At 37.9% G+C, this 20,014-nt stretch overlaps 1 protein-coding gene across 1 annotated transcript in view; it reads left to right on the forward strand.

Moving 5' to 3' along the window:
• The first annotated feature begins 17 nt into the window (after positions 1 to 17).
• Positions 18 to 20,014, forward strand: part of WDR25 (WD repeat domain 25) — a 59,167-nt gene continuing 39,170 nt past the window's right edge. Inside the window, exons 1-2 of the mRNA XM_021549723.3 lie at positions 18 to 175; positions 3,250 to 4,010. Of these exons, the coding sequence (XP_021405398.3) occupies positions 3,309 to 4,010 (702 nt within the window). The 5' untranslated portion in view covers positions 18 to 175; positions 3,250 to 3,308. The remainder of the gene's footprint in view (positions 176 to 3,249; positions 4,011 to 20,014) is intronic.

Below are 20,014 nucleotides of genomic sequence, written 5' to 3' on the forward strand. Positions count from 1 at the left end.
ATTCCGCTCGCAGCGGCGGAAGAGGAGCTTCTGCCCGCTCACGGAGCCGCGCTCTGACCGCTGCTCTTCCCGATACGCCGCCCCAGTGCGGGGCTGCGACACGCGGAACTGTTGGAGTGGGCTGCCTTGTTTCCACCCGGCGTGTTTTTAGGAACGGCGCGGCGGCGGCCGGCAGGTGAGTTCCGGGAGCGGCGGCGCCGCGGGAATGGGGACCGGGAATAGGGACCGGGAATGGGGATCGGGACCGGAGACCGGGAATGGGGACCGGGACCGGGACCGGGAATGGGGATCGGGGGCCGGAACGGGGCCGGGGGACCTTGTCCCGGCACCGCGGGCGATCGCGGCGCCCGGGGCTCTGGGGAGAGGCAGCGGCTCTGCGGGAGAGCGAAGGAGCTGCCTCAGCTGCCCGGGCGCTCCCGGGACCCGCTTGCTCGGCTGGGGCTGCTCCGGGGGCACTGGAGCGGCCGGGGGTTCGCCTTAGGGCTGGAAGGGCCCTCTGGAGTTATCCAGGCTAAGTCCGCGTCACCCAGAGCAGGTTCACCCAGAGCAGGTTCCGCAGTGACGCGCCCGGGTGGGTGCTGAATGTCTCCGCTGAGCAGCGTGTCCCAGTGCTCTGCCCCCCTCCATGAAAAGAAGCGATTCCTCGCGTTGAGGTGGAACTGGCTGTGTTGTAGTTCATGGCCCTTGTTTATGCCCTGTCTCTGGGCACCACTAAAGAGCCTGGCACCATCCTCTGGGCACCGCCTTTGAGACATTTGCGTGAATTGATGCGATCCCCTCTGTTCTCCACATTAAACACGTCTCCCACAGTCTCTCATAAGAGAAATGCTCCAGACCCCTCATCTTTGTAGCCTCCATTGAACCCTCTCCAGTAGCTTGTTCTTTCCCCCTGGGGGCTGTGGGGCTGTGCCTCCTGCCGTGAGCCACCTGCGGTGCTCTGTGCCTTGTCACACCTCTGCTGGCATCCGCGGGCACTGCGCCCCTCACGCTGAGCTCTTCTTCCATGCCGTCAGATAAATCAGTCTTTTGGAAGCCGAGAAAAACCAAAATGCTACAAACTTCTCTTTTAGCTCAATACATTGTACATCACATCGTGAATAAACTCACTTTAGTTACAGGATGGTTCCGGTCAAGTACATTGTGGTTCCCCCCGACCCCCTATTTTTCTTTAGTTAGGGCAGCGACTCTGGGTGGTGTTTCCTTAAAAAGAAAATTGGTGGGAAGTGTTTAGATGAGAGAGATGCTTTGTTGCTACAAAAATACTGAGGTTTATGGGTGATGGGTGTGGTGGGATGGGTTTATGCTCACCAAATTGACTGGACAGTTTTTTTTGCAGTAACTCATGGGAAACATTTTTAACTTTGTGTTTCAAGGCAATATCTGGCACTTCTGAATTTCGGCTTGGTTTTTTTTTTTTTTTTTGTGTTAAAACAAACTAAAGTAACTCTGTAAGTCTAACCTAATTCACTTGTGTATCCTAGTTTATAGCTTTTAGCCAGAGGTCAGCTTCTTACTATATTTGTTCTTTGGACATGATGCATTTGGCTGGGAAATGTGTTTAGCACTGCAATACAAACAGTAACCACTTGATACAATTACTGAAGTGAAGCCCTTGAAAGCTCCTATTTATTTGATGTTTCAACTTACTGCTAGGAACTTCAATTTACTGTTTTTGAATTGATTTGTTAGTTAAGTTTTCATGAAACACTAATTTTGTTTTCCCTTGACATTGTTTAATGAAATATTGTTGTGATGAATGAAGCTGTATTATTAAAAAAAGATTTTTTCCTTGCTCTTCTTTGCTGTCACTTAGAGCTGTCTTAAGCTTCAGATAATGACAAAATGTCCTCTAGAGGGAGATATTGTTGCTTTTATGTGCTGAAATGTTGGTCACCTTGTTCCAGTTAAATATCTTGATCACTTATCTTGGGAAGGATCTGTGATGATGAATGTGTGTATCTGAATAAGTACCTATCTTCTGGATCTGTGCTTAGAAATTTGATAACAGAATCTAGAGGCATGTAACACTTCTGTAGGTTATGTGAAACAGAGTTGTTTTGATTCAAATAGATGTAATTCTGAAGTTGAATGAGTAATCTTTGCAAGTTCCAGAGTCCTGCTCCTGCAGAAGTATTTGTCGGGCCTACATTTGTGGTGTGCCTGCATTTGTAGTGTCAATTCTGCAAATGCTTATGAAGATACTGACTTTCATGTGTTCCCTGTTGTCATCAAGATGCTTTTGAGGGCAGTTTCTTTGCTGACCTGAACCAAGAATTTCAGCAGCCTGTCTGAAAGTGTTGTGGCTTAAATCTCTTTAGTGTAATGAGTGCTAACAGCTTGGTAAGGAAACAAAGCAGTAATAAAATGTCACATTTAATCAATCTTACCAGTACTTCTTGCCTATAAACAACAGAGGTTGAAATATTACCTTGCAGACACATCAGTTGTTTTGAATGTAGTTAACTCTATATACTGCACATACTCCATACAAATTGTTGGGAAAATCTTGGTGCAATTATTATGAAGGTGAATTACTCTGCATGTTACATATGCAGTCTTGACATGAGATCTTAGTTCTCTGCAAATGTTGAAAAAATTTATTTCACAATTGAGGCTCTCATTTTTCTGTAAGCAAATGCAAATAGTGAACTCAATGTATCTTCTGGCATACCTGATCTGTAAAACTAAAGGCTGTGTGGAACATGCTCTGGGGATATAATTGGAAAATTTCCTCATACTGCAAGGCTGCTGAGGAGGTCAAAAATGTGTTTACACTTTAACTGCCAGTTGAACCCCTACACACTTCTTTGAAGTCATCTGTAGTGTTAAGAAATAGATATTGTTAGATTGACTCCAAAACAGTTGTAGTACTTGTATTCTTATAAATGTACAAAACCACTACATAATTAATTGATTTCTTCTGTGTGTGTGTGTGTGGATGTAATGCTGGAAGTAAGGCAAAGTAATTTGCTGTATTTATATTATAAGGTTGTTTTCTTTTTCATCCTCATTGTCATTGTTCTGTGGTATGCAAATACACCTCTGCAATGCATTGAAAATGTATGCAAAGGGCCTGGAGGCAAATCATGTTGCTTAATAGTATGTACAGTGTGTTATAATAAATTCCATTAATCAACAGAAATAAGAGTTTTGATTTTTTTTTAAGAAAAGCATATTTATATCCCTAAGTTACTCAAATTGTAGACTTTGTAATTAATTGTGCTCTGAATGATCAATTCTTTATTTTAGATCATAATTTTCGAGGATTGCAGCATTGAGATCTCTGGAGTCTGCTGTGTCTAGCCATAATGAGTTTGGTTGCTTATGAAGATTCAGACTCCGAGACAGAAACTGAAAAGACTGAAGCCCCCGATACTTCTGGCAGACAAACAAACCAGCTGAGTTCTCCTGTGAGTTGTGTTCAGCACTTTGCACCTGGTAATACAAAATCTACACATGAAATGCACCCTGTAGGGAGCACTGGCAGATCTGGCAGCAGCACGGTTTGTGAAGATCCCCCTGAGCTTTATGCACAGAATAACGACGCTGACTTGGCACCTCCCTGTTGGCAGAGGGTGTACTCTGGCCATGCTGCATTATCTGTGGCTTACAGAAACTATGAACAGGCTTCAAGCTCTTCAACAAATTCTGGAAATGGCCTTTCCCAGAAGAGAGCACATAACGACAGCACTACTACCATCAAAGGAATTAGACCATATATCCCTAAACGATTGCGTCAAGAAAATTCCAGTAAGCCTGAAAAAGAACCTGACCAGAGAGGTAGCTCAGATTGTGATGTTGAGTTAAGTGTATCAGGAGAGCAGACTTTGAGAAAGATCTCTGAATTAATTAAGCCATATTTGGGATCTAAATATAAAGTAACTGAAGTTCCCAAAAGTTTAATATTTTGCATGTCTAAACACAGTGGCCCCGTTAATGAAATCCAGTGGTGTCCTGTACGAGAACAAAGTCACATGCTTCTCTCAGCTTCTATGGACAAAACAGTCAAGGTAATGTAAAACAACATGCTTGGTGGCTCAGTCATCAAACTTCAAAATAATGTTCAATGCTCTTCTGGAAATATCCTTGCTTATGTGCATTTAACAGTTCCAACATAGAATTTGATGAGATGCTTTATAAGATTATCATAAACTTGCAGCCTAAGTCTTCACTATACCCACAGTTAGTTCCATTAGCTTGGAATTTGGTGGTTTTTTTTTTTTTTAATTTTTTATCTCTATTTTTTTTTTTTTAATTTTAGTCATGTGTTTTAGGCCTTAAGAAGTTAGATTTCTGCTAGGTGATTTCTCATGATCTCTATCAGTGTTTTATCATAATGGCCATGAGCACTAGGGTATGCACATGGATTCTGCCATGTGTCATTAAGCAACTAACTACCAACACTAAAATAATATTTTTAATTATTCTGACAGGCCTGTGTGACATCTGCTGGAGCAGGTAGATCAGGTGAGATGGATTTCATATCTCAGAACTTGTAATGATCTAAGGGGTCTTACCACTTTAATTTCTTTCAAGGGTTAATTGCTCAATACTCAGAGTGAGTTTTCCTCCTAGCTTTAATGAATTTGTCTTTAGTTCTTTGGTAATTTAGTCAGTCCAATGAGGCTTTTGTTTTTATAATGGGTATATGCTTTCCCAGATATAGGGCTGATTGTGCCTCTGGGTTCAAATAATAGTCTTCTAAGTGGCCTTGCACAGGAACATAGCTTTGATAAGTGTGCAGAAAATGTCCTTTCTGGTGGAAGACATGCTTTATTGCATCCAACATGTATTTACCATGACAGGCACAATTATTTTCCTGCTTCTAGAATTTAGGACTTTAGTAAATCTTAAGAAGAACATCCTTTGTACCAGCATACCAACATAGTTCCTCCATCTTCTTTACCAGGATTTTGAAACCTGTTTTTCTTAAACATTAAATGTAGGAAAAAAGTACCTTTGTTTCTCCTTGCAAGTCATCTTTAGTATATTTCTTATATCTTGGCTTTTGCTTGAAGAACAGACTTAGAAGTAAAGGGTTAAGATATGCAAAAAGTGCTGATGGATGTTTCTGTTAAGCAGCAATGTAAATTCTGGATGTCTGAATTTGACCTTTTGTCTTAAATTCTCACATCTTCTGCTTAATGTTTATTGACTATTCCAGTGCCTCATTTGTACTGACAATTGAAGTTATGGATGTGTTGAATTTCGTATAAAAATCTAAAATCTTAAGTTGTTGATACAATATGAAATTATGAAAAATTTGAAATAATGGCCAGTCTGCTTTGTCTTCTGAGCATAAAGAAAAATAAGTTTTCTGAATCAGTGTTACCATGCCTGCTTGGAAGCAATCATTAACAGAAAAGCCGTTTTTAAAAAAAATCTGACTATTTTAGGTCCCCCAAACCTTGGAAATTCAATATAAATGAAATATACTAGTGTTGGCAACACTTCAGAGCTTGAGAAAAAGAAATGAAGGAGTAAGGTAGCTCTTGGGAAGCATGTGAGACCGCGCGTTGTGTTCTGGAGGGCAGCAGTGCCGTTGCTGCTCGGGGCGCCCGGCCGTGTCGCGCCGGCTGTGCTGGGCAGCAGAGGGCGCGGTGACACCGAGGATTCACTGCGTGTTCCCTCCCAAATCCCTCCCTGTCTGCGCCGCGTAAATCCCTGGAGACTGTGGCAGCGCCGCTTTACCTTCTGGGAATTGACTTTGGCTCTCTGCTCTAGCATGAAGTTGTCAATTTTCCGGTATAGGCATAAAACAACTAATTGAAAATGCAGGTCAATACTCTTTTTCCTCATACTTTTAGCTTCACACAGATTGTATTTTTTTTTTTTAATTTTCCCCAAAAACACCTGCTTGGAATTGCTCATTTAAATCCAGGCGGTGGATGTGTGTCCTCTTTCCCTCTAATGGGAATATGCAGACACTCAGGATGTTTGCATGATTTACTTTCAACATCTGATTTGGGTAAAACTCAAAGCACAGTTAAAAGCCTAAATCTCTGTATGATCAGAGAGAAGAGGCAATTGAGACCCTCAAAACTGTACTTGCAGTTAGTCACAGGAATAACTGTGACTATTTTTAAGAGTAAATGTCTTGGATTCAATACTTACACCCAGCCTATGCATTAAGACATTTATATTTTGAAGAGTCCAATATTAGTGGGGATTTCTCAGAACTGAGTGTTCTAAGTTGAGATGACTGTAGTAGTTTAAATAGTACTTGAACCAGAGCTCTATAGTAGAAACTCAATTTGTGTACTATTTAGCCACTTTTTAATATTTTATCTGTTCTTATAATTTCCTCTTAATAACTTCTAACTTCCTCTTTCATCACAAACTAAGAATTTTCCTATGTGGGAAAGGATTTTCTTTTTTTTTTTTTTTTTTTTTTAGCTTGGCATAGAGAGGGAAGAAATGTGCTTTACTTACCGTAGTGATCAAAATTTTTTTATTTCTGTCTAAATTTTGATGACTGAGTTATTCATGTCACACAGATGTATGTCTAAAATGTGTATATGGAACTGATTAGGTGGGTTTTTTACTTTTTAAGTATGTGTATGTATCCTGCTTAAATCAGGAGAAAAGAACAGTCTTCCATTTATGTTCTCTCTGGTTAAAAAGTGCACTTAAACACCTTTACGAATAAGTGTAAGTCGTGCTAAAGTATTTACAATAAATGAGTTGATGTTTTCAGTTTCTGTTGACTGAAGAATAACCTAGAGCTGCAAGATCATTGGAAGCATCTAGTAAAAATAACTTATGTAGTTAGGAAAGAATGAACTGTGTTAGAGCATTTTATGTTTTTTTGTAGAAGTATTTGATCTGATTTCTTTTGTATTGCTGCATTTAAAACACTTCAAACAGTTATCAAGTGGTGAAGTTGGAAAAAGCATCAGCTCAGGGCAGAATTCTTTAGAGTAACACTCGTGCCAGCAGATGGGGCACCTCAGCATGTTAGAAAGGGATAGGAACTGAACTGCCTCTGAAGGCTCCAAGACTTTAATAATTTGCCTCTGTGTTGTGTGTTGAAAGACCAAAGTTACAAGTTTATGCATATGTTGTTAAATGTATAAGAAAATCCATGAGTTTTTGGAGAGAACTGAAAATAAGATAGAACCCCATCTGGGAAGTGATAGGTATTGCAAATTATCCACTGCTCTCCAATCTGGAGCATTAATAGAAGAATATTTAATGCTAAATTTTAAATTTGTAGGGAATGGGGAGCTCTTTCTGTGGCAGTGTTGCTCTCACACTTACACTGTAACAGTATTGTGAGTGGCTTATGTTTTTTAGCTTAGGTATGTATTTTAAGGACTGTGAAACATTGATGAAGTTTGTTTTCTTTGAATAACCCTTCTCTACCTTCTCTTTGAATAGCTGCTGTAAATGAATTTTAGGCATCTACTGCTGTTTTTGGGCTTTCTTACTTGAACACCAAAATAGTGTTCATTGTTTTAATATCTCATCTACTTTTTTTTTTTTTTTTTTTTTTTTTTTTTTGCATCGTTTTTGAGAGTTATCACTGCTGTTAAAGTGCCTGGTTCCAATAGTGTGGATATTCAATGCTTTCTGAACATCAGACCTTGTTTAGGTATTTCCGATTTAGAACCCCAAATACAGAACCCAGAATGACAGGTTGCCATTGAATACAACTTTTTGTCTTCGGTAGCAGAGAACATTAAAAAGTTGTGTCTTTATCTATTGCAGAAACCACAATGCTGCATTCACATTGTCAGTGTCTTTTATTTGGATGATCTTGTCATTACACAGAGCCACACAGATGTTAACATTTTCACTAGTTACTGGTGCTGGACTTAGCTTTTTAAAAATGGTTTATAACTTCAGCATATTATGCCTTTATTCTGCATTTCCTAGTTTGCCTTAAAATTAACTCAAGGTAACATCTTTATATAATCATCTGCTAGCTGTTAATTTTGTGTTTCTCATATTTTATTTAAAGCATCACAGCAGGTGTTATGTTTGTTGCAGAGGATTTCTTAATTTTCAGCACTTTCACTCTCCATTGTTAAATAAGATCAAGGAAAGAAAGTGCTGCAATTCTTGAGTATGCAAAATGTATATTAATAGCACTTTGTGTTCTAATACATTGTTGTTTTTCTTATATATTTTGTTCTCTACTGGCCTAGTCATTTAGTCACAGCTCTATTAATACAAGTAAAGTAAAAGTTTTTAAAAAGAGTTTAGTAGTATAAGCCTCTTGAACAGGGGCATTGCTGACTTCCCATGATTTGAACATAACAATCATAGTGGTTCAGACCAAGGGACAGTCTCTAAGTGAACGAGTAAAGAAGAACAAGTCAAAGGTTTGTGGTCCCTTGAAGTCCTCTTCTGGTCTGTGCTTATTTTCAATTTGGGATTTCTGAGCTCCTAAGTAGTTAATCTTTGTAACTTGCTATCTCAAGAGATTTCTTCCAGATACTTCTCCAGTCTTCTGAGACTCTTTTGTAATCATTAGATTTAGAGTGGTATGTTACTTAAATTTAATGTATGGATTTTAGTTCCTGGAGTGTGTCAAATGCCATAATAAATACAATTTAAAGTTATACTTTCAAAGTATTTTATTATTTTGTGATTTTCTGTCTATTAGGAGAGTGATAGCACTGTAATATATTCCAGGAATTTTGTTATTCTTGATCCTATTGTATTGGACTGAATGATAGAAGATGATAACCTCAATCCATAAACTGTGTGTGGCACAGATGGTGACAACACAAATTTCCTAGATATTGGCCATTACCCTGTCTCAGAGTAACAAGATCTAATACTTCTGCTTTCAACCATTCTGTACACAATTCACTTGGAATAGGCAGTGTTTCTTGTTCTGTCACAGGTATATCTGTTTATTAAGGAATACATTTAAGATGCCAGCATATTTCCTGTACACTCAGGCATAGCTGTCAGATGGCTGTAGCCCTGTCCAAGCTAGGCTAAATTCAAACTGTTCACTAAGCAGAATTAGCTATCATGCCGCTAGTACCTCAAGTAGGGCAACTCTTAGATTGATTTTTAAAATCTAATTTTGGCAAAATTCCTTTAACTATAGGTGACAAATTGGGAAGTCATCCTATTTGATACATATGTTCTTTATTTGAAATGTTTTGAAGATTTTGTTGATACATGTTTAATACTTTATATTAAAAATAACAAATAGATTTCCCCATTATCTTGAAAGTGACAAGGAAATGTTCATATTCTGGATATTGTGTGCTGCTTACCTAGATTTGGGAACAAACCCATTGTTTTCTTGTTGAAGAGACTGCTAAATATTAGGAGAAATACTGAAGCAGACTTTTCTTTATGAAGGTTCTGGCCTTTTTCCCTTGTCTGTTTAGAACTGTGCATGTTTTTTCCAGTGACTTTAAGATTGCTGATTATTAAGATCGCAGTACACTTATGTGATAGGCACATGCATGGTAATACCAACCTTTTTTGTATACCTTTATCATCTTCCAACAAAATTATTTCATACACTTCAATGAGAAGTATCCTCCATAATGCTTATTTTTGTAAGAAGAGGAACATCATTCAGGAAGGAATGTACTTGATGATCAGTGAAAGCTTCTGGCTGTGCCATGGCTAGATGACAATCCAGGTCAGGATATAATAGATAGCTCTTGCAATTGTTCTGCAAAAGCTGGTGACACGTATCAGCAAAGAGCAGTTCATGAAAGTGGTGAATTTTGGTCTCTTCATCCCAAAGGTTTGTGTGGGTAAGAGTTGTTTCACATTTGGTATTTTAGTACCTTGATAATGTTTAGAGATTGCTGTTAGAGAGATATATTTTTTTAATTATTTCCTTGTTTCCAGTGATGCAGTTGTCAAGGAAACAGAAATCCTTGTAATGCCTTTGTTCACTTTTTCAGAATCCACAGCTGGAGATGACTTGTATAGTTTTTATTATGTTCTGAGTGTTTGACACACTCTTAGGCCTCAAAGGATTTTTTCAAAGGAGTATGTTTCTTTGAGTATAAATAGCACCATCCTCATCTCTATAGGGTTTGAGACGCCATTGTTTCTTTCCTTCTGCACTAACAGGAACTAAATTCAGTACTGCTTTGGATTAGAATTTATCTTAACACTTGTATTAAGACTGACATTTGAGGAAAAGGGGGAAGGCAAAAATGAAGTGAGCCTCTCAGCTTCTGGGTGAGGTTTATAGCTTTGTGATGCCATGAGATTTTTCCACTTGGAAGTGACTCCTGACTTAGGATTTCCTTAAAGAATGCAGGAGTGATACCCCCAGTGTTCTTGTGAAACATTTTTTGACTGCGTTATGGCTGTGTGAGAGGATGTATGTGGCTGTGGGGGAGAAGAGTGGGATGGATATTTCACAGTGTAGCTAGTATGCCTGTGTTCCCCCTTGCCCCTGCAAAAATAAATTTGGAATTATTTAAAGAAAAATTTTGAAAATAAAAGTTCTTCCAAGAGCAGGGAAGTTACTGAAGTCTGTCTGTATTTTGAGCCTGATTACAAATCCTCCTCAATTTCTTTCTCTGGACCTTCTGCAGTGTCTTTTATTCAGCTGCTTAGCATGATTAAGACTTGAGGGAAAAACACTGAGGTCTTCTGTGAGATTTGATTGACACTGATCAACAGGTGCAAAGTGGCCACAGGTGAGATGCACAGGGTAACATGGTTATTGTGACAGTATTATTTCACAAACTTTTCCTCTGTGGAAATCCAAAAGCGTGGAGACTGACTTCTAAATATCCTTAAAAGTGATGTGGAAGAAAGGATTCTGTTCTCTCATGTTACCTAAAAAGAGTTTTGGTTACTTGTATCATTATTTACAGAAGTATGAGGAATCTAAAATGTTTATCTGACTTTTTGCATAGCAGCTCATCTATCCTGAATGGGTGAGTTCTGCATTTTCTTTCTGCTGGGAGCTCATCCAGTTGTTTCCTGTGTCTCTGAAGTAGCAGAGGAGAAAGCAACCTTGTTCTCCTGCCAGGGCAGAGGCAGGGCTAGGGATGTCAGTGGGGCAGTGCCTCTAATGAATGTCCTGAGCGAGCTCTGCGGTTACAGCCAGCACCTGGGTGGGCAGCTGCTCTGCAGTCTAATGGCAGGATGTCACCTGAGATGGGACACATCTATGATGGTGTTATCTCCATTCTGGGTGTTTCAGTAGATTGCTGGTGAAAAAGTGAAGCTTTTGGTACTTGGGAAAAAAATGAGCTAGAGTAGTTTTAAGTTCTTAAGTTACTGTAATAGATTTTGGGAATATATATATATTTTTTTGTAATGGTTAAGAAATTCTGAATATTTTTGCTGTTTAAAAATATAAATAACACCAATCTAACTTTGCTTCTTTTCTAGAAATCTGGCTTTATAGCTGCATCTTGAATACTGCTATATATTTAAAAAAATCTGCTAACAAAGCCACAAGGCATCTCATGACTTTGATTCCTTACCCTTCTTGGTTTGTCAATGTTGTCAAGGAAACAACTTTTTGAGAAATTTTGCTCTACTTTTTCAGGTTCTATAGAGAGATTACTTGTGTAGGATTTATCTGGCATCAGGGCTAGAAAGAGTTTTTCTGAAGTTTCTATTCTTTTCACTATGTTGATGTCCTTGCTTTTTTTAAAGCAGATTTTATTTTTAGCATCTGTCATATAGCTGCATCTTTAAGGTCATTAATACCGGTGAATGTACCAAGGATTACTGACACTTGATCTTTGGATGAAGCCTTGTTGAAAGAATTTAATTGATGCCTTTGCATCAATTAAATGCCTATATTTATTCTATAAAAACAACTGTTAGTTATAAATTCCCTTTAAAAGAAACATTAGAAAATCCCTTGTTCATCAAAGAACTTGCTTCATTACTATGGAGCTAATGACTTACAGTCCTTTATCATACATATCATGTTTCATTGCAGTAATTATGTCTCTTCAAAGAAAAAGCATTTAGTGGCTGGTGTGGAATTGTGTTGGGTTTGTCTTCCAGCTCATGTGTGCTGGGTGACAGGCTACTTAGATTGTTAAGGCTGATCTTTACCTTCACTGTGCTTGTGGAGGCCTTATTTTATGGTTTTGGTTTTTTTTCTTTTTTTTTTTTTTTTTAATAAAACTGCTGTTTTTCTTCTAGGACATGCCTGAAAATGTTATAAAAACTTTGCTTTTGTCAGATGTTTCTTTTGGTTGGTGGATTAAGAACACTGGGCATGATAGTGAAGACTTCTCATGCTTGTATGTTGTGCCTGTGCCAGCTGTGTAACACCTTGCTACCTGAAGTCAGAATTAGGAATCTGTCCTTTTCTCTGGTCTCCTTGCCTCTTTCCAAATTATAATTTACTCTTTGAAAGTATTTTTCTCATTCTGAACATTGTGACTAGTGCATGGAATTTTGTGTTTTTATCTATTAAGGGAGGGACACAGCTGGTTTTCTATTGAAAGGATGGGAGTTAGGGCTGCAGGTGGTAAGGGCTGACATAGTCATATAAACATGTTAAAGCTACACTATGTTAACAATGCAGAAGAAATTAAAATTAATTAGGTAGTTCAGTCGTACTCTGCTTGCTGGTACCAAAATGCTGCTACTTAAAATGTCCTCATTGCTAGCAAAACATGTAGCTGCTTGACATAATTAATAGTTTATTTCTATAATTAAATAACTAGTTTTCATGTTTAATACTGGGTTATGTCACTGACATCAGTGGGTTTAGGATTGCATCTATATTTTCCAGAGAGGAGGATCTTTAATATTTTGTTTTGATTTTTTTGGTTTTTCTCTTTGTTTTTGTTTGTGCTTTGATTTTTTTCCTCCCCTAGTTATTAATATTCTCAATAGCCTTAGGAATAATAAATGGTTTATTTTTTAGTTGAAAGAATGAAGTTGTAAAGAAAATGTAACTGGCCCAGGCTGACTGATAAATGCAAGATTCATTAAAGCTCAGATTTCCACATAGCTGCTCTAAATCAGTAACTGTGTACTGCCTCAGATATTACTCCAAATCAGGGTGGGCAGAAGACTACAAAAACTGCTTCTTAAAATAAGAAAATCATCTGGTTAGCATTGGGGATGGACAGAATTTGCCTGAAAATTTGGATTAGGTAATTTCTTTCAAATAGAAATTAGTCCCTAAGTACAACTGTCTCCCATTATTTTTATTTTTAGACCTGCTGCAGTGATGGGTTACTCTGTGCCATTGCACAAATACCCTGTCAGTGGTTGCACAGCTGGCAGTGTCCAGCTCTGATGAACAGCCACCACTCATCTGATGGTTGGGTCACCAGAACTTGTCCATAGCTGTTGTCCCTGCTGTGCCAGGTGCTCCCAGTGGATAATGTACAAGAATGAGACAGGTTTGATTGCTCCTTTTTGTTTGTTTTGTTTGTACTTTGTTTTGTTAACTGTGTGAAGAAGATGGTGTCTGTTTTATATATGTACATAGATCAATATAAAGCCGTAAAGCACATGAGTAGCCTTAGCTGATTGACAGTTTTATATTAAAAAAGTATGATAGTATTGAAGTACACTGCGAACAGCTATGATTTGAATTTTGATAGCTACTGCTTAACAGTAGCTTAAGAAAAAACCCCATAAAACTAAAAGGAGTTTGTCTATGGTGATATTCTCTCTCTTGTTTTCAGAAATAAGTCACAGGCAGTTGACACACAGTGTTTAAGAAGCTGGGATTGCAGTTGCTAAGACTTGTTTTCTGAATAGAGCAGTGCTTCTTACACAAATCATGGATGCTCCAAATCTGTGGGATGCAAGTGTCTGTGGGATATGCTTGTGAAAGTAGCCAGTCCTTCCTTACCTGGAGGAACTGAGGATACTTAAGTCAATTTGCCTCTGGAGTCCTGAAATTGAGGTGTCTAGCACTTATGAGGAATCCCTGCTTTTAATAGAGCATCAATGTTTGTGACTTGAAGAAGTGATTGATGCTAATGAATATGATTCATAGAGATGAAGGGGAAACCAGATTATTTAATAAATGGCTATAGTAATTTAGCTAATTATCTCCTGGAGAGCTGCAATACATTTGAAGTTCTTCTTTGCCTGCTGGTAAGATCTTGATTGCTGAAGTGTTTTCTGGGCATGAGTACTTTCTGCTAGTAACCACTAGTGGGTTTGTGCTTTTAGGTTTTGTGAGCACGTTATTCTTAACACACTACTGCAAACACAACACTACGTTCTGAAGTTGATGAGAAGCTGCCAAATTTATGCCATGTTCTTCTCCCACATATGGGCAACAGTAGAGAATTTAGTGGTTTAAAAGCAATTCTTAATAGCTACCTGTCATTAAATGTATGTTTCTCTTGAATTACTTGAATATGTGCATCAAACTGCTCTGCTTGAACTATGTCATCCCAAACACACCCACTGCTGTGAGTGAAGTAGCTAATGTATCTGAAGTACATTTCTGTGGATATGTAGTGTACAGCAGGGGTGGGGATTTAAGTATATTCACTATACTTAGCTTTGTCTTATGCTAAAATAATTCTGATTTTTCATATTTAAGAACAGATGATAGCTTGAATCACTAGCTGATTTGTAAGAATATTGTAAATTCTTTTTATTTCTGCGTTTTCCAGGAACTTGCCATTTGAAGAACATCCACAGGGTTAGCCATGGTGCAGTGATTAGTCACAAAACACTTAAAGGTTAACTGCAAACTAGATGGGAATTCTTCACTTTGTTTTGGTGTGTGTAGGAAGTTACTCTCTTGCACTGTCTGCCCAGCATGAATGTACAATTGCTGTTTTGTAGCTACAGAAGAGCATAATCACACTCATAACTTTTAGCTGGCTGAGGATGTGATCTATATGAGCATATTCCTTAGAGTCAATGGTTTATGGAAAACTTGTGATTAGCTTCAGGCATAGCTGTCCCAGAATCTTTCTGCACAATAAAGGACGCTGGGTTAAAAGATGACAATTGATGGCTTGGCAGAATCACTACTCTTGAGAACGATAGAGTCCTCAATAACTGATGATTTTAAATATCTGGATATATATACACACTTATTTACAATTTGCTTTTTTTGTGAGCATTGTAATGTAAAGGTTGCCTGTCTTCAGAGTAAAAAATAGTGGTTCTCTTTTCATTTTTCTGTTTTCGCTCTTTTCCTTCCTCATCAGCTTGCTGTGTTACTCAGCACTTGGTAAGCCCATCTCTTGTAAATAGTGGGAATTAGCTAAAAAAAGTTGATTGACACAGATGACTAAAACGTCAAACAAAGTCTCTGTTGCTATGAATCTTGCTGTTTGGTCTGACTTTGCTCAACTATTTAATATTTTGGCTGAGAATTTCTGATTTTTCATTTGTGCTACCTAATACATAGGGTGTTAATGACTAGGCTTCCTTGGTACAAATCTCTGCAATAATTCAAAGGATACTTAATTTGGATTTTAGAATGGTTTGAGAAAACAGCCTACAGTAATCTATGTGTTATGGTGCATATGGTCCAATACCATCATGCTAGCTCTGTAGAGCAGATGAATTAAGTTGAAAAACATGTTTAAGCTGGTGCTTTCCTCTTAATTTGCTGTAAATTCAGTGATGAGCATCAGAAACATACATACTTATTCCTCTGAAATGTCTGAAGATATTATTTTTTCATACTTACAAATATAATAGGAGAAAATACCAATGACATAGGTTTGCTTTTTACTTATTCCTTCTATTCCTTAGTTGTTTTATTATAAAAAGCAGTAACCCACTGCTCTAGGGGATTTAAAATGTCCAGTAGCTTTGAGGATGTGAACTGGAGCACTTGGCCTTCAATTAATGCCAGTTTGGCAACCTGGCTTGCTTTAGGACTAACCTGTTATACTACTACTATTACACTGTTACTATTGGTGGTAGTAATATTAATGTATCAGTATTTAGTGTAGTGTAACCTCTCACAGCCTATTTTACTTTGCTGACCACTTCATATAGGAACAGAATAATTCCTCATGAAACTAGCCAAAGGTCGCTACTAAATGACTGTAAGAAAGTGTTTCAACAGCATTCTGGTGTTCTTGCACGGAATAAGGAAAGGGAAAGGAAGATCTATAGTAAGTTTTATTCTTCTCCTGCATGTCTTTTTTTGGATTATCCTGAGTAGGTTGATTTTCTCTGAAGCATGCTTTGAGCTCTTGGAAGAGAGCTACAATTATGATTTTATTGATTAGTTAGATTGAAGATCACTTTTATCCGAACTCATGTCTTTAGTAGGAGTGCAGCAACATGTAATTCTCGCTGTTGTTCATCTCCAGAGACTGTAGAACATTTTTTTCTTCTGGTTTTCTCAGTCTATTTATAGTTGAAGGCAACAGATCTTGGGGAAGGTGAGTAACATGTAGATGTCTTGAGGAGGTTCTTTGCAAGCCTGGGATTGGTTGTATGAGATGTATGCTGTATTTGAGGCCAGGTGTTCTCCTTTCACTGCTGAAAATGGACCGACACTTTCCTGGAGGACAACACCAAGTGAGTGAAGTTGCTGCCTGCTGGTGTGGAGCAGGGTGCTGCTGGGATTAATGACCTGTGGCACAGAGGGTCTCATCCCCTCTGTTCTGGCAGCTGGCATTGCCTCTGCTTGCAATGGACTTTGAAATAGAACAGTAAATCTACACCTGACACTCCCAGGCAGCAGCAGAAACTGGCTTTTAGACAGGGTCAGGAGTTTCTTGGCACTATGCACCTTAAGAAGATTTAAGTTTTCTTTTTTTAGAAATATTTTGCCTTATTTTTATCTTCAAACACAATCCTTGATAAAAGTTTGATCAAGAAAGGGTTTTCTGGCATAGAATAAAGCTGCTATTCAAACTGGGCTGAAAGATACAGACCAGTAGGACATCCTTAGAGTACATAATAATTCACGCTGTTGTTTTGACTGATTAAAAATCCTCTATGTCAAATAATTGGAGAGTGATAGAGTAAATTTAACCTTTTGTACTTTAGAATGCTGTCTAAATATTTCTTCTCTATCTTGAAGCACATTATTCATTAATCTCTTTTCTAGTGGAAAGAAGCTGTCTTTACTCTTTAAAGAACAAAGGACAAAACACCAAGTCATGACTCTTTGACATTCTGTTCTTGGGGTCATTTTTTTTTCTATTTTAAGAGTTTATTTCTCCAAGAAGGTCTTGATCAAGACCAAGATCAGAGTTGATGATCAGAGACTCCTTCTGCCTCTGAAGTGTAATGGTTAAATCCTTTTTCCCAAGAAAATGAAGTCAGTGCATTTTCTGATTTTCACATTTTAATGTTATATATTGTATTTCATCCCTGAATTCGTTTGCATTTTTCTTTTTGTAAAGAAATGGATCTAGCTATAAAGAAGATGGAAGAAAGCATGCAACCTAACATGAATGGTATCCTCAGTATGTGCATTGGTGGTACCTTTGACTTGATGATGAGTATTTTCCATCAAGTATGGCTCACATCAGAGTTGTGATCTTGTAACTTGGTTAGGGGAACTCAGAAATTTTTGGCTTTGTTTCCATCTGATGGTGTGAGGAATAAATTTTTAATGGACCCTTCAGAGAAAAAAATCAGAATTACTGTTTTTTTTTCCCTCAGTGTTTTCCTGAAGGAGAGTTTCTTATCAAAAGCCATTTGAATACATATCCCAATATTAGCAGGTAAGCAAAGGTATGCAATTTTCCTGAGCAACAAAATACTTGATTACAGGTCTAATGATAGTTTAAGAGGTGTTTTCAGATGTACTGAAATCAAGGACTTGAAGCAGATGAACTTAATTATCTTTGTGAATATTCACAATCACATTATGTGCTTTAAATGTCACATTTGGAAATAGTGCCTCATTGCTAGTTAATTAACAATAATTACTCAAGGTAGTACTTATGTTTCTGGAATCTCTTACCTACTGTGAAAAATGTATTTTGCTTCCAAAGTTTTCTCAGTATAAAATCCAGATTTTATTTAAATCATTCTGGAAGTGTTGCAGTTGCTGATGCCCTCTGTACTCTTTACCTGTACCACTGCAGCACAGATAATCAGTTATTCCATTCCATTTGGTTTTTAACACCTGAACTGTGATGTGTATAATATTTTTTTTTAGAAAAAGCAATCAGTTGATTTTTTTTTTTCCCTTGGCAGCATAACAAAAGAGAAGCAGTAGCAAAGTAGAGTGGCAGGCTAGATCCATCAACACATGAGGTGTGTTGACATCTTCAGCTAAAGAACTATGGCTTATGATAATACCAGAAAGGGTTTTTTCAGTCATAGCACTTATGCTCTGTATGGTTTTCTCTCTCTAAGGATGTTTTTTTCTTGGCAGATAGCATTCCACAGCCCAAGGTAGCTTATATTGCAACCAAAAAAACCCCTCACAGATCCTAGAAAATCTTCCCTATATTCTAGTTTCCGTCTAGTTTCCATCTTTCTTCTCTGCTTTTCAGGTGGAAACTTAATTGAAATATCCAAGGATTATCTTCAAGGTTTTTCCATGAAAATAAATCTTCAGTAGTGAATCTTTCTTTTGACTTGTTTGCAGCAGTGCACTTTATGTGTGCTTATGTGTATATGTGTATGTATATTAAAAATATATATATACTTAGATATATATAAAAAGAGCCTTAAATTAGCAGAAAGCCTCTATTGTCAACTACGTTTACTTGCAAACTGCATGTTCTCTTTGCCTGCACATTTCATTAACCTGTGTGAATGGAGAGTCCATTGAAATCCTGGTAGCTTACATAACCTGTAGCTTACATTTCAGAATAATATTTTTCTATATAGTACATGAAATACTTTTAAGTTTTTAATTTGGGATAATACTTACAACATGCTAAGTAGATGTTCGATCTCTCAGACATCAATTTCATACTAATTTGGAAAAAAGGAAGAAAAGCTACTAAATTTAGAAACAGTCATGAAGATTAAGCTAATTATTTGTGTTTTGTGCAGTGGGAGTGGAGATAACTGCAGGTATGTGAAAGTGTAACGAAGGGAAACGATGAATATTTTTGAAGTAGTAAAAGTGTTTTAGTGATGGCAACACAAATGGAGGAGACATTGAGTAATAGGAAGCTAAAATAATAAAGTGAATCTGATCATGGAAGGGTCTTTAACATGTTATGTGAAAATAGTGTTGGAATTGGTAAGGACTTCATTGGGGAAACTTCCCAATGATAATTTTTCATCTGTAGAATGACTTGGAGAAAAAAAGCTTTTCACAACCATCAGGTTTTGATTTTAAGTATTTAGGTAATGTCATGGACCCATTCTAACTGAATGGTCTGGTAACGATGTCAAAAAGCTTTCCCATGTGTCTGTTATGCCAAATGGGTTAAAGCAAAACATTTTTGCTTACTTTTTTTCTCCTCCCATTATACATGAAGGGCTCTTACTTTCTTTGAGAAATCTGCTCTTGGGTATCTCAGTACAGAGTCTGGATTATCAAAAAACTTGATATTCAGCTTCTGACATTCCTTGTTTATTTTAGAAATAATTTACATTTATGTGCTTAAATAGATTTAAGTACTCTTGAAAAATTTGGTCAAAACTGGTCACTAATCTCTTTAAATTTGTGCTAATATATAGTAGCCTACGATGCTACTAGAATTTTCAAGTAAGCCAAACCCCAAATATTTGCATTAACTTCTAATTTTGAAATGGTTTGTTCTGTAAGTCTGCAGTGGCAGTGAAGTAAATGCAATGAAATATTTCTAGGTGAAATTCACTTCCTGTAGGTGTTCTACTGCTGCTGCAGTGAGAAGTGCTGAACTTGAGGCTGCATTAAAAGCCAAGTATAAACGTTTGTGTTGCAGCAGTGCCAAGGAGCTGAGCTCTCTGGGACCTGTGGTGAACCTTTGGGTTTATGTGCACGTTCCAGGGCTGTGCTGCCCAGAGCACTGGAGCCAGCTGGGTGTCAAAGCTGCTGGGTGGGGCTGGGGAGATGCTCTGCTGGGGCACACAGCTGTTTCTCTGGGCTGGGTTTAACTGGGATTTCCCGTGGTACCACTGCTGATGTGCTGATCAAGTAGGTTTGCACTATGTAACCAGAGGCAGCCCCTACTGATAGAATACCACA

Source organism: Lonchura striata, chromosome 5 (assembly GCF_050655825.1).
Source record: "Lonchura striata isolate lonStrDom1 chromosome 5, ASM5065582v1, whole genome shotgun sequence".
NCBI classification, from domain to species: domain Eukaryota; kingdom Metazoa; phylum Chordata; class Aves; order Passeriformes; family Estrildidae; genus Lonchura; species Lonchura striata.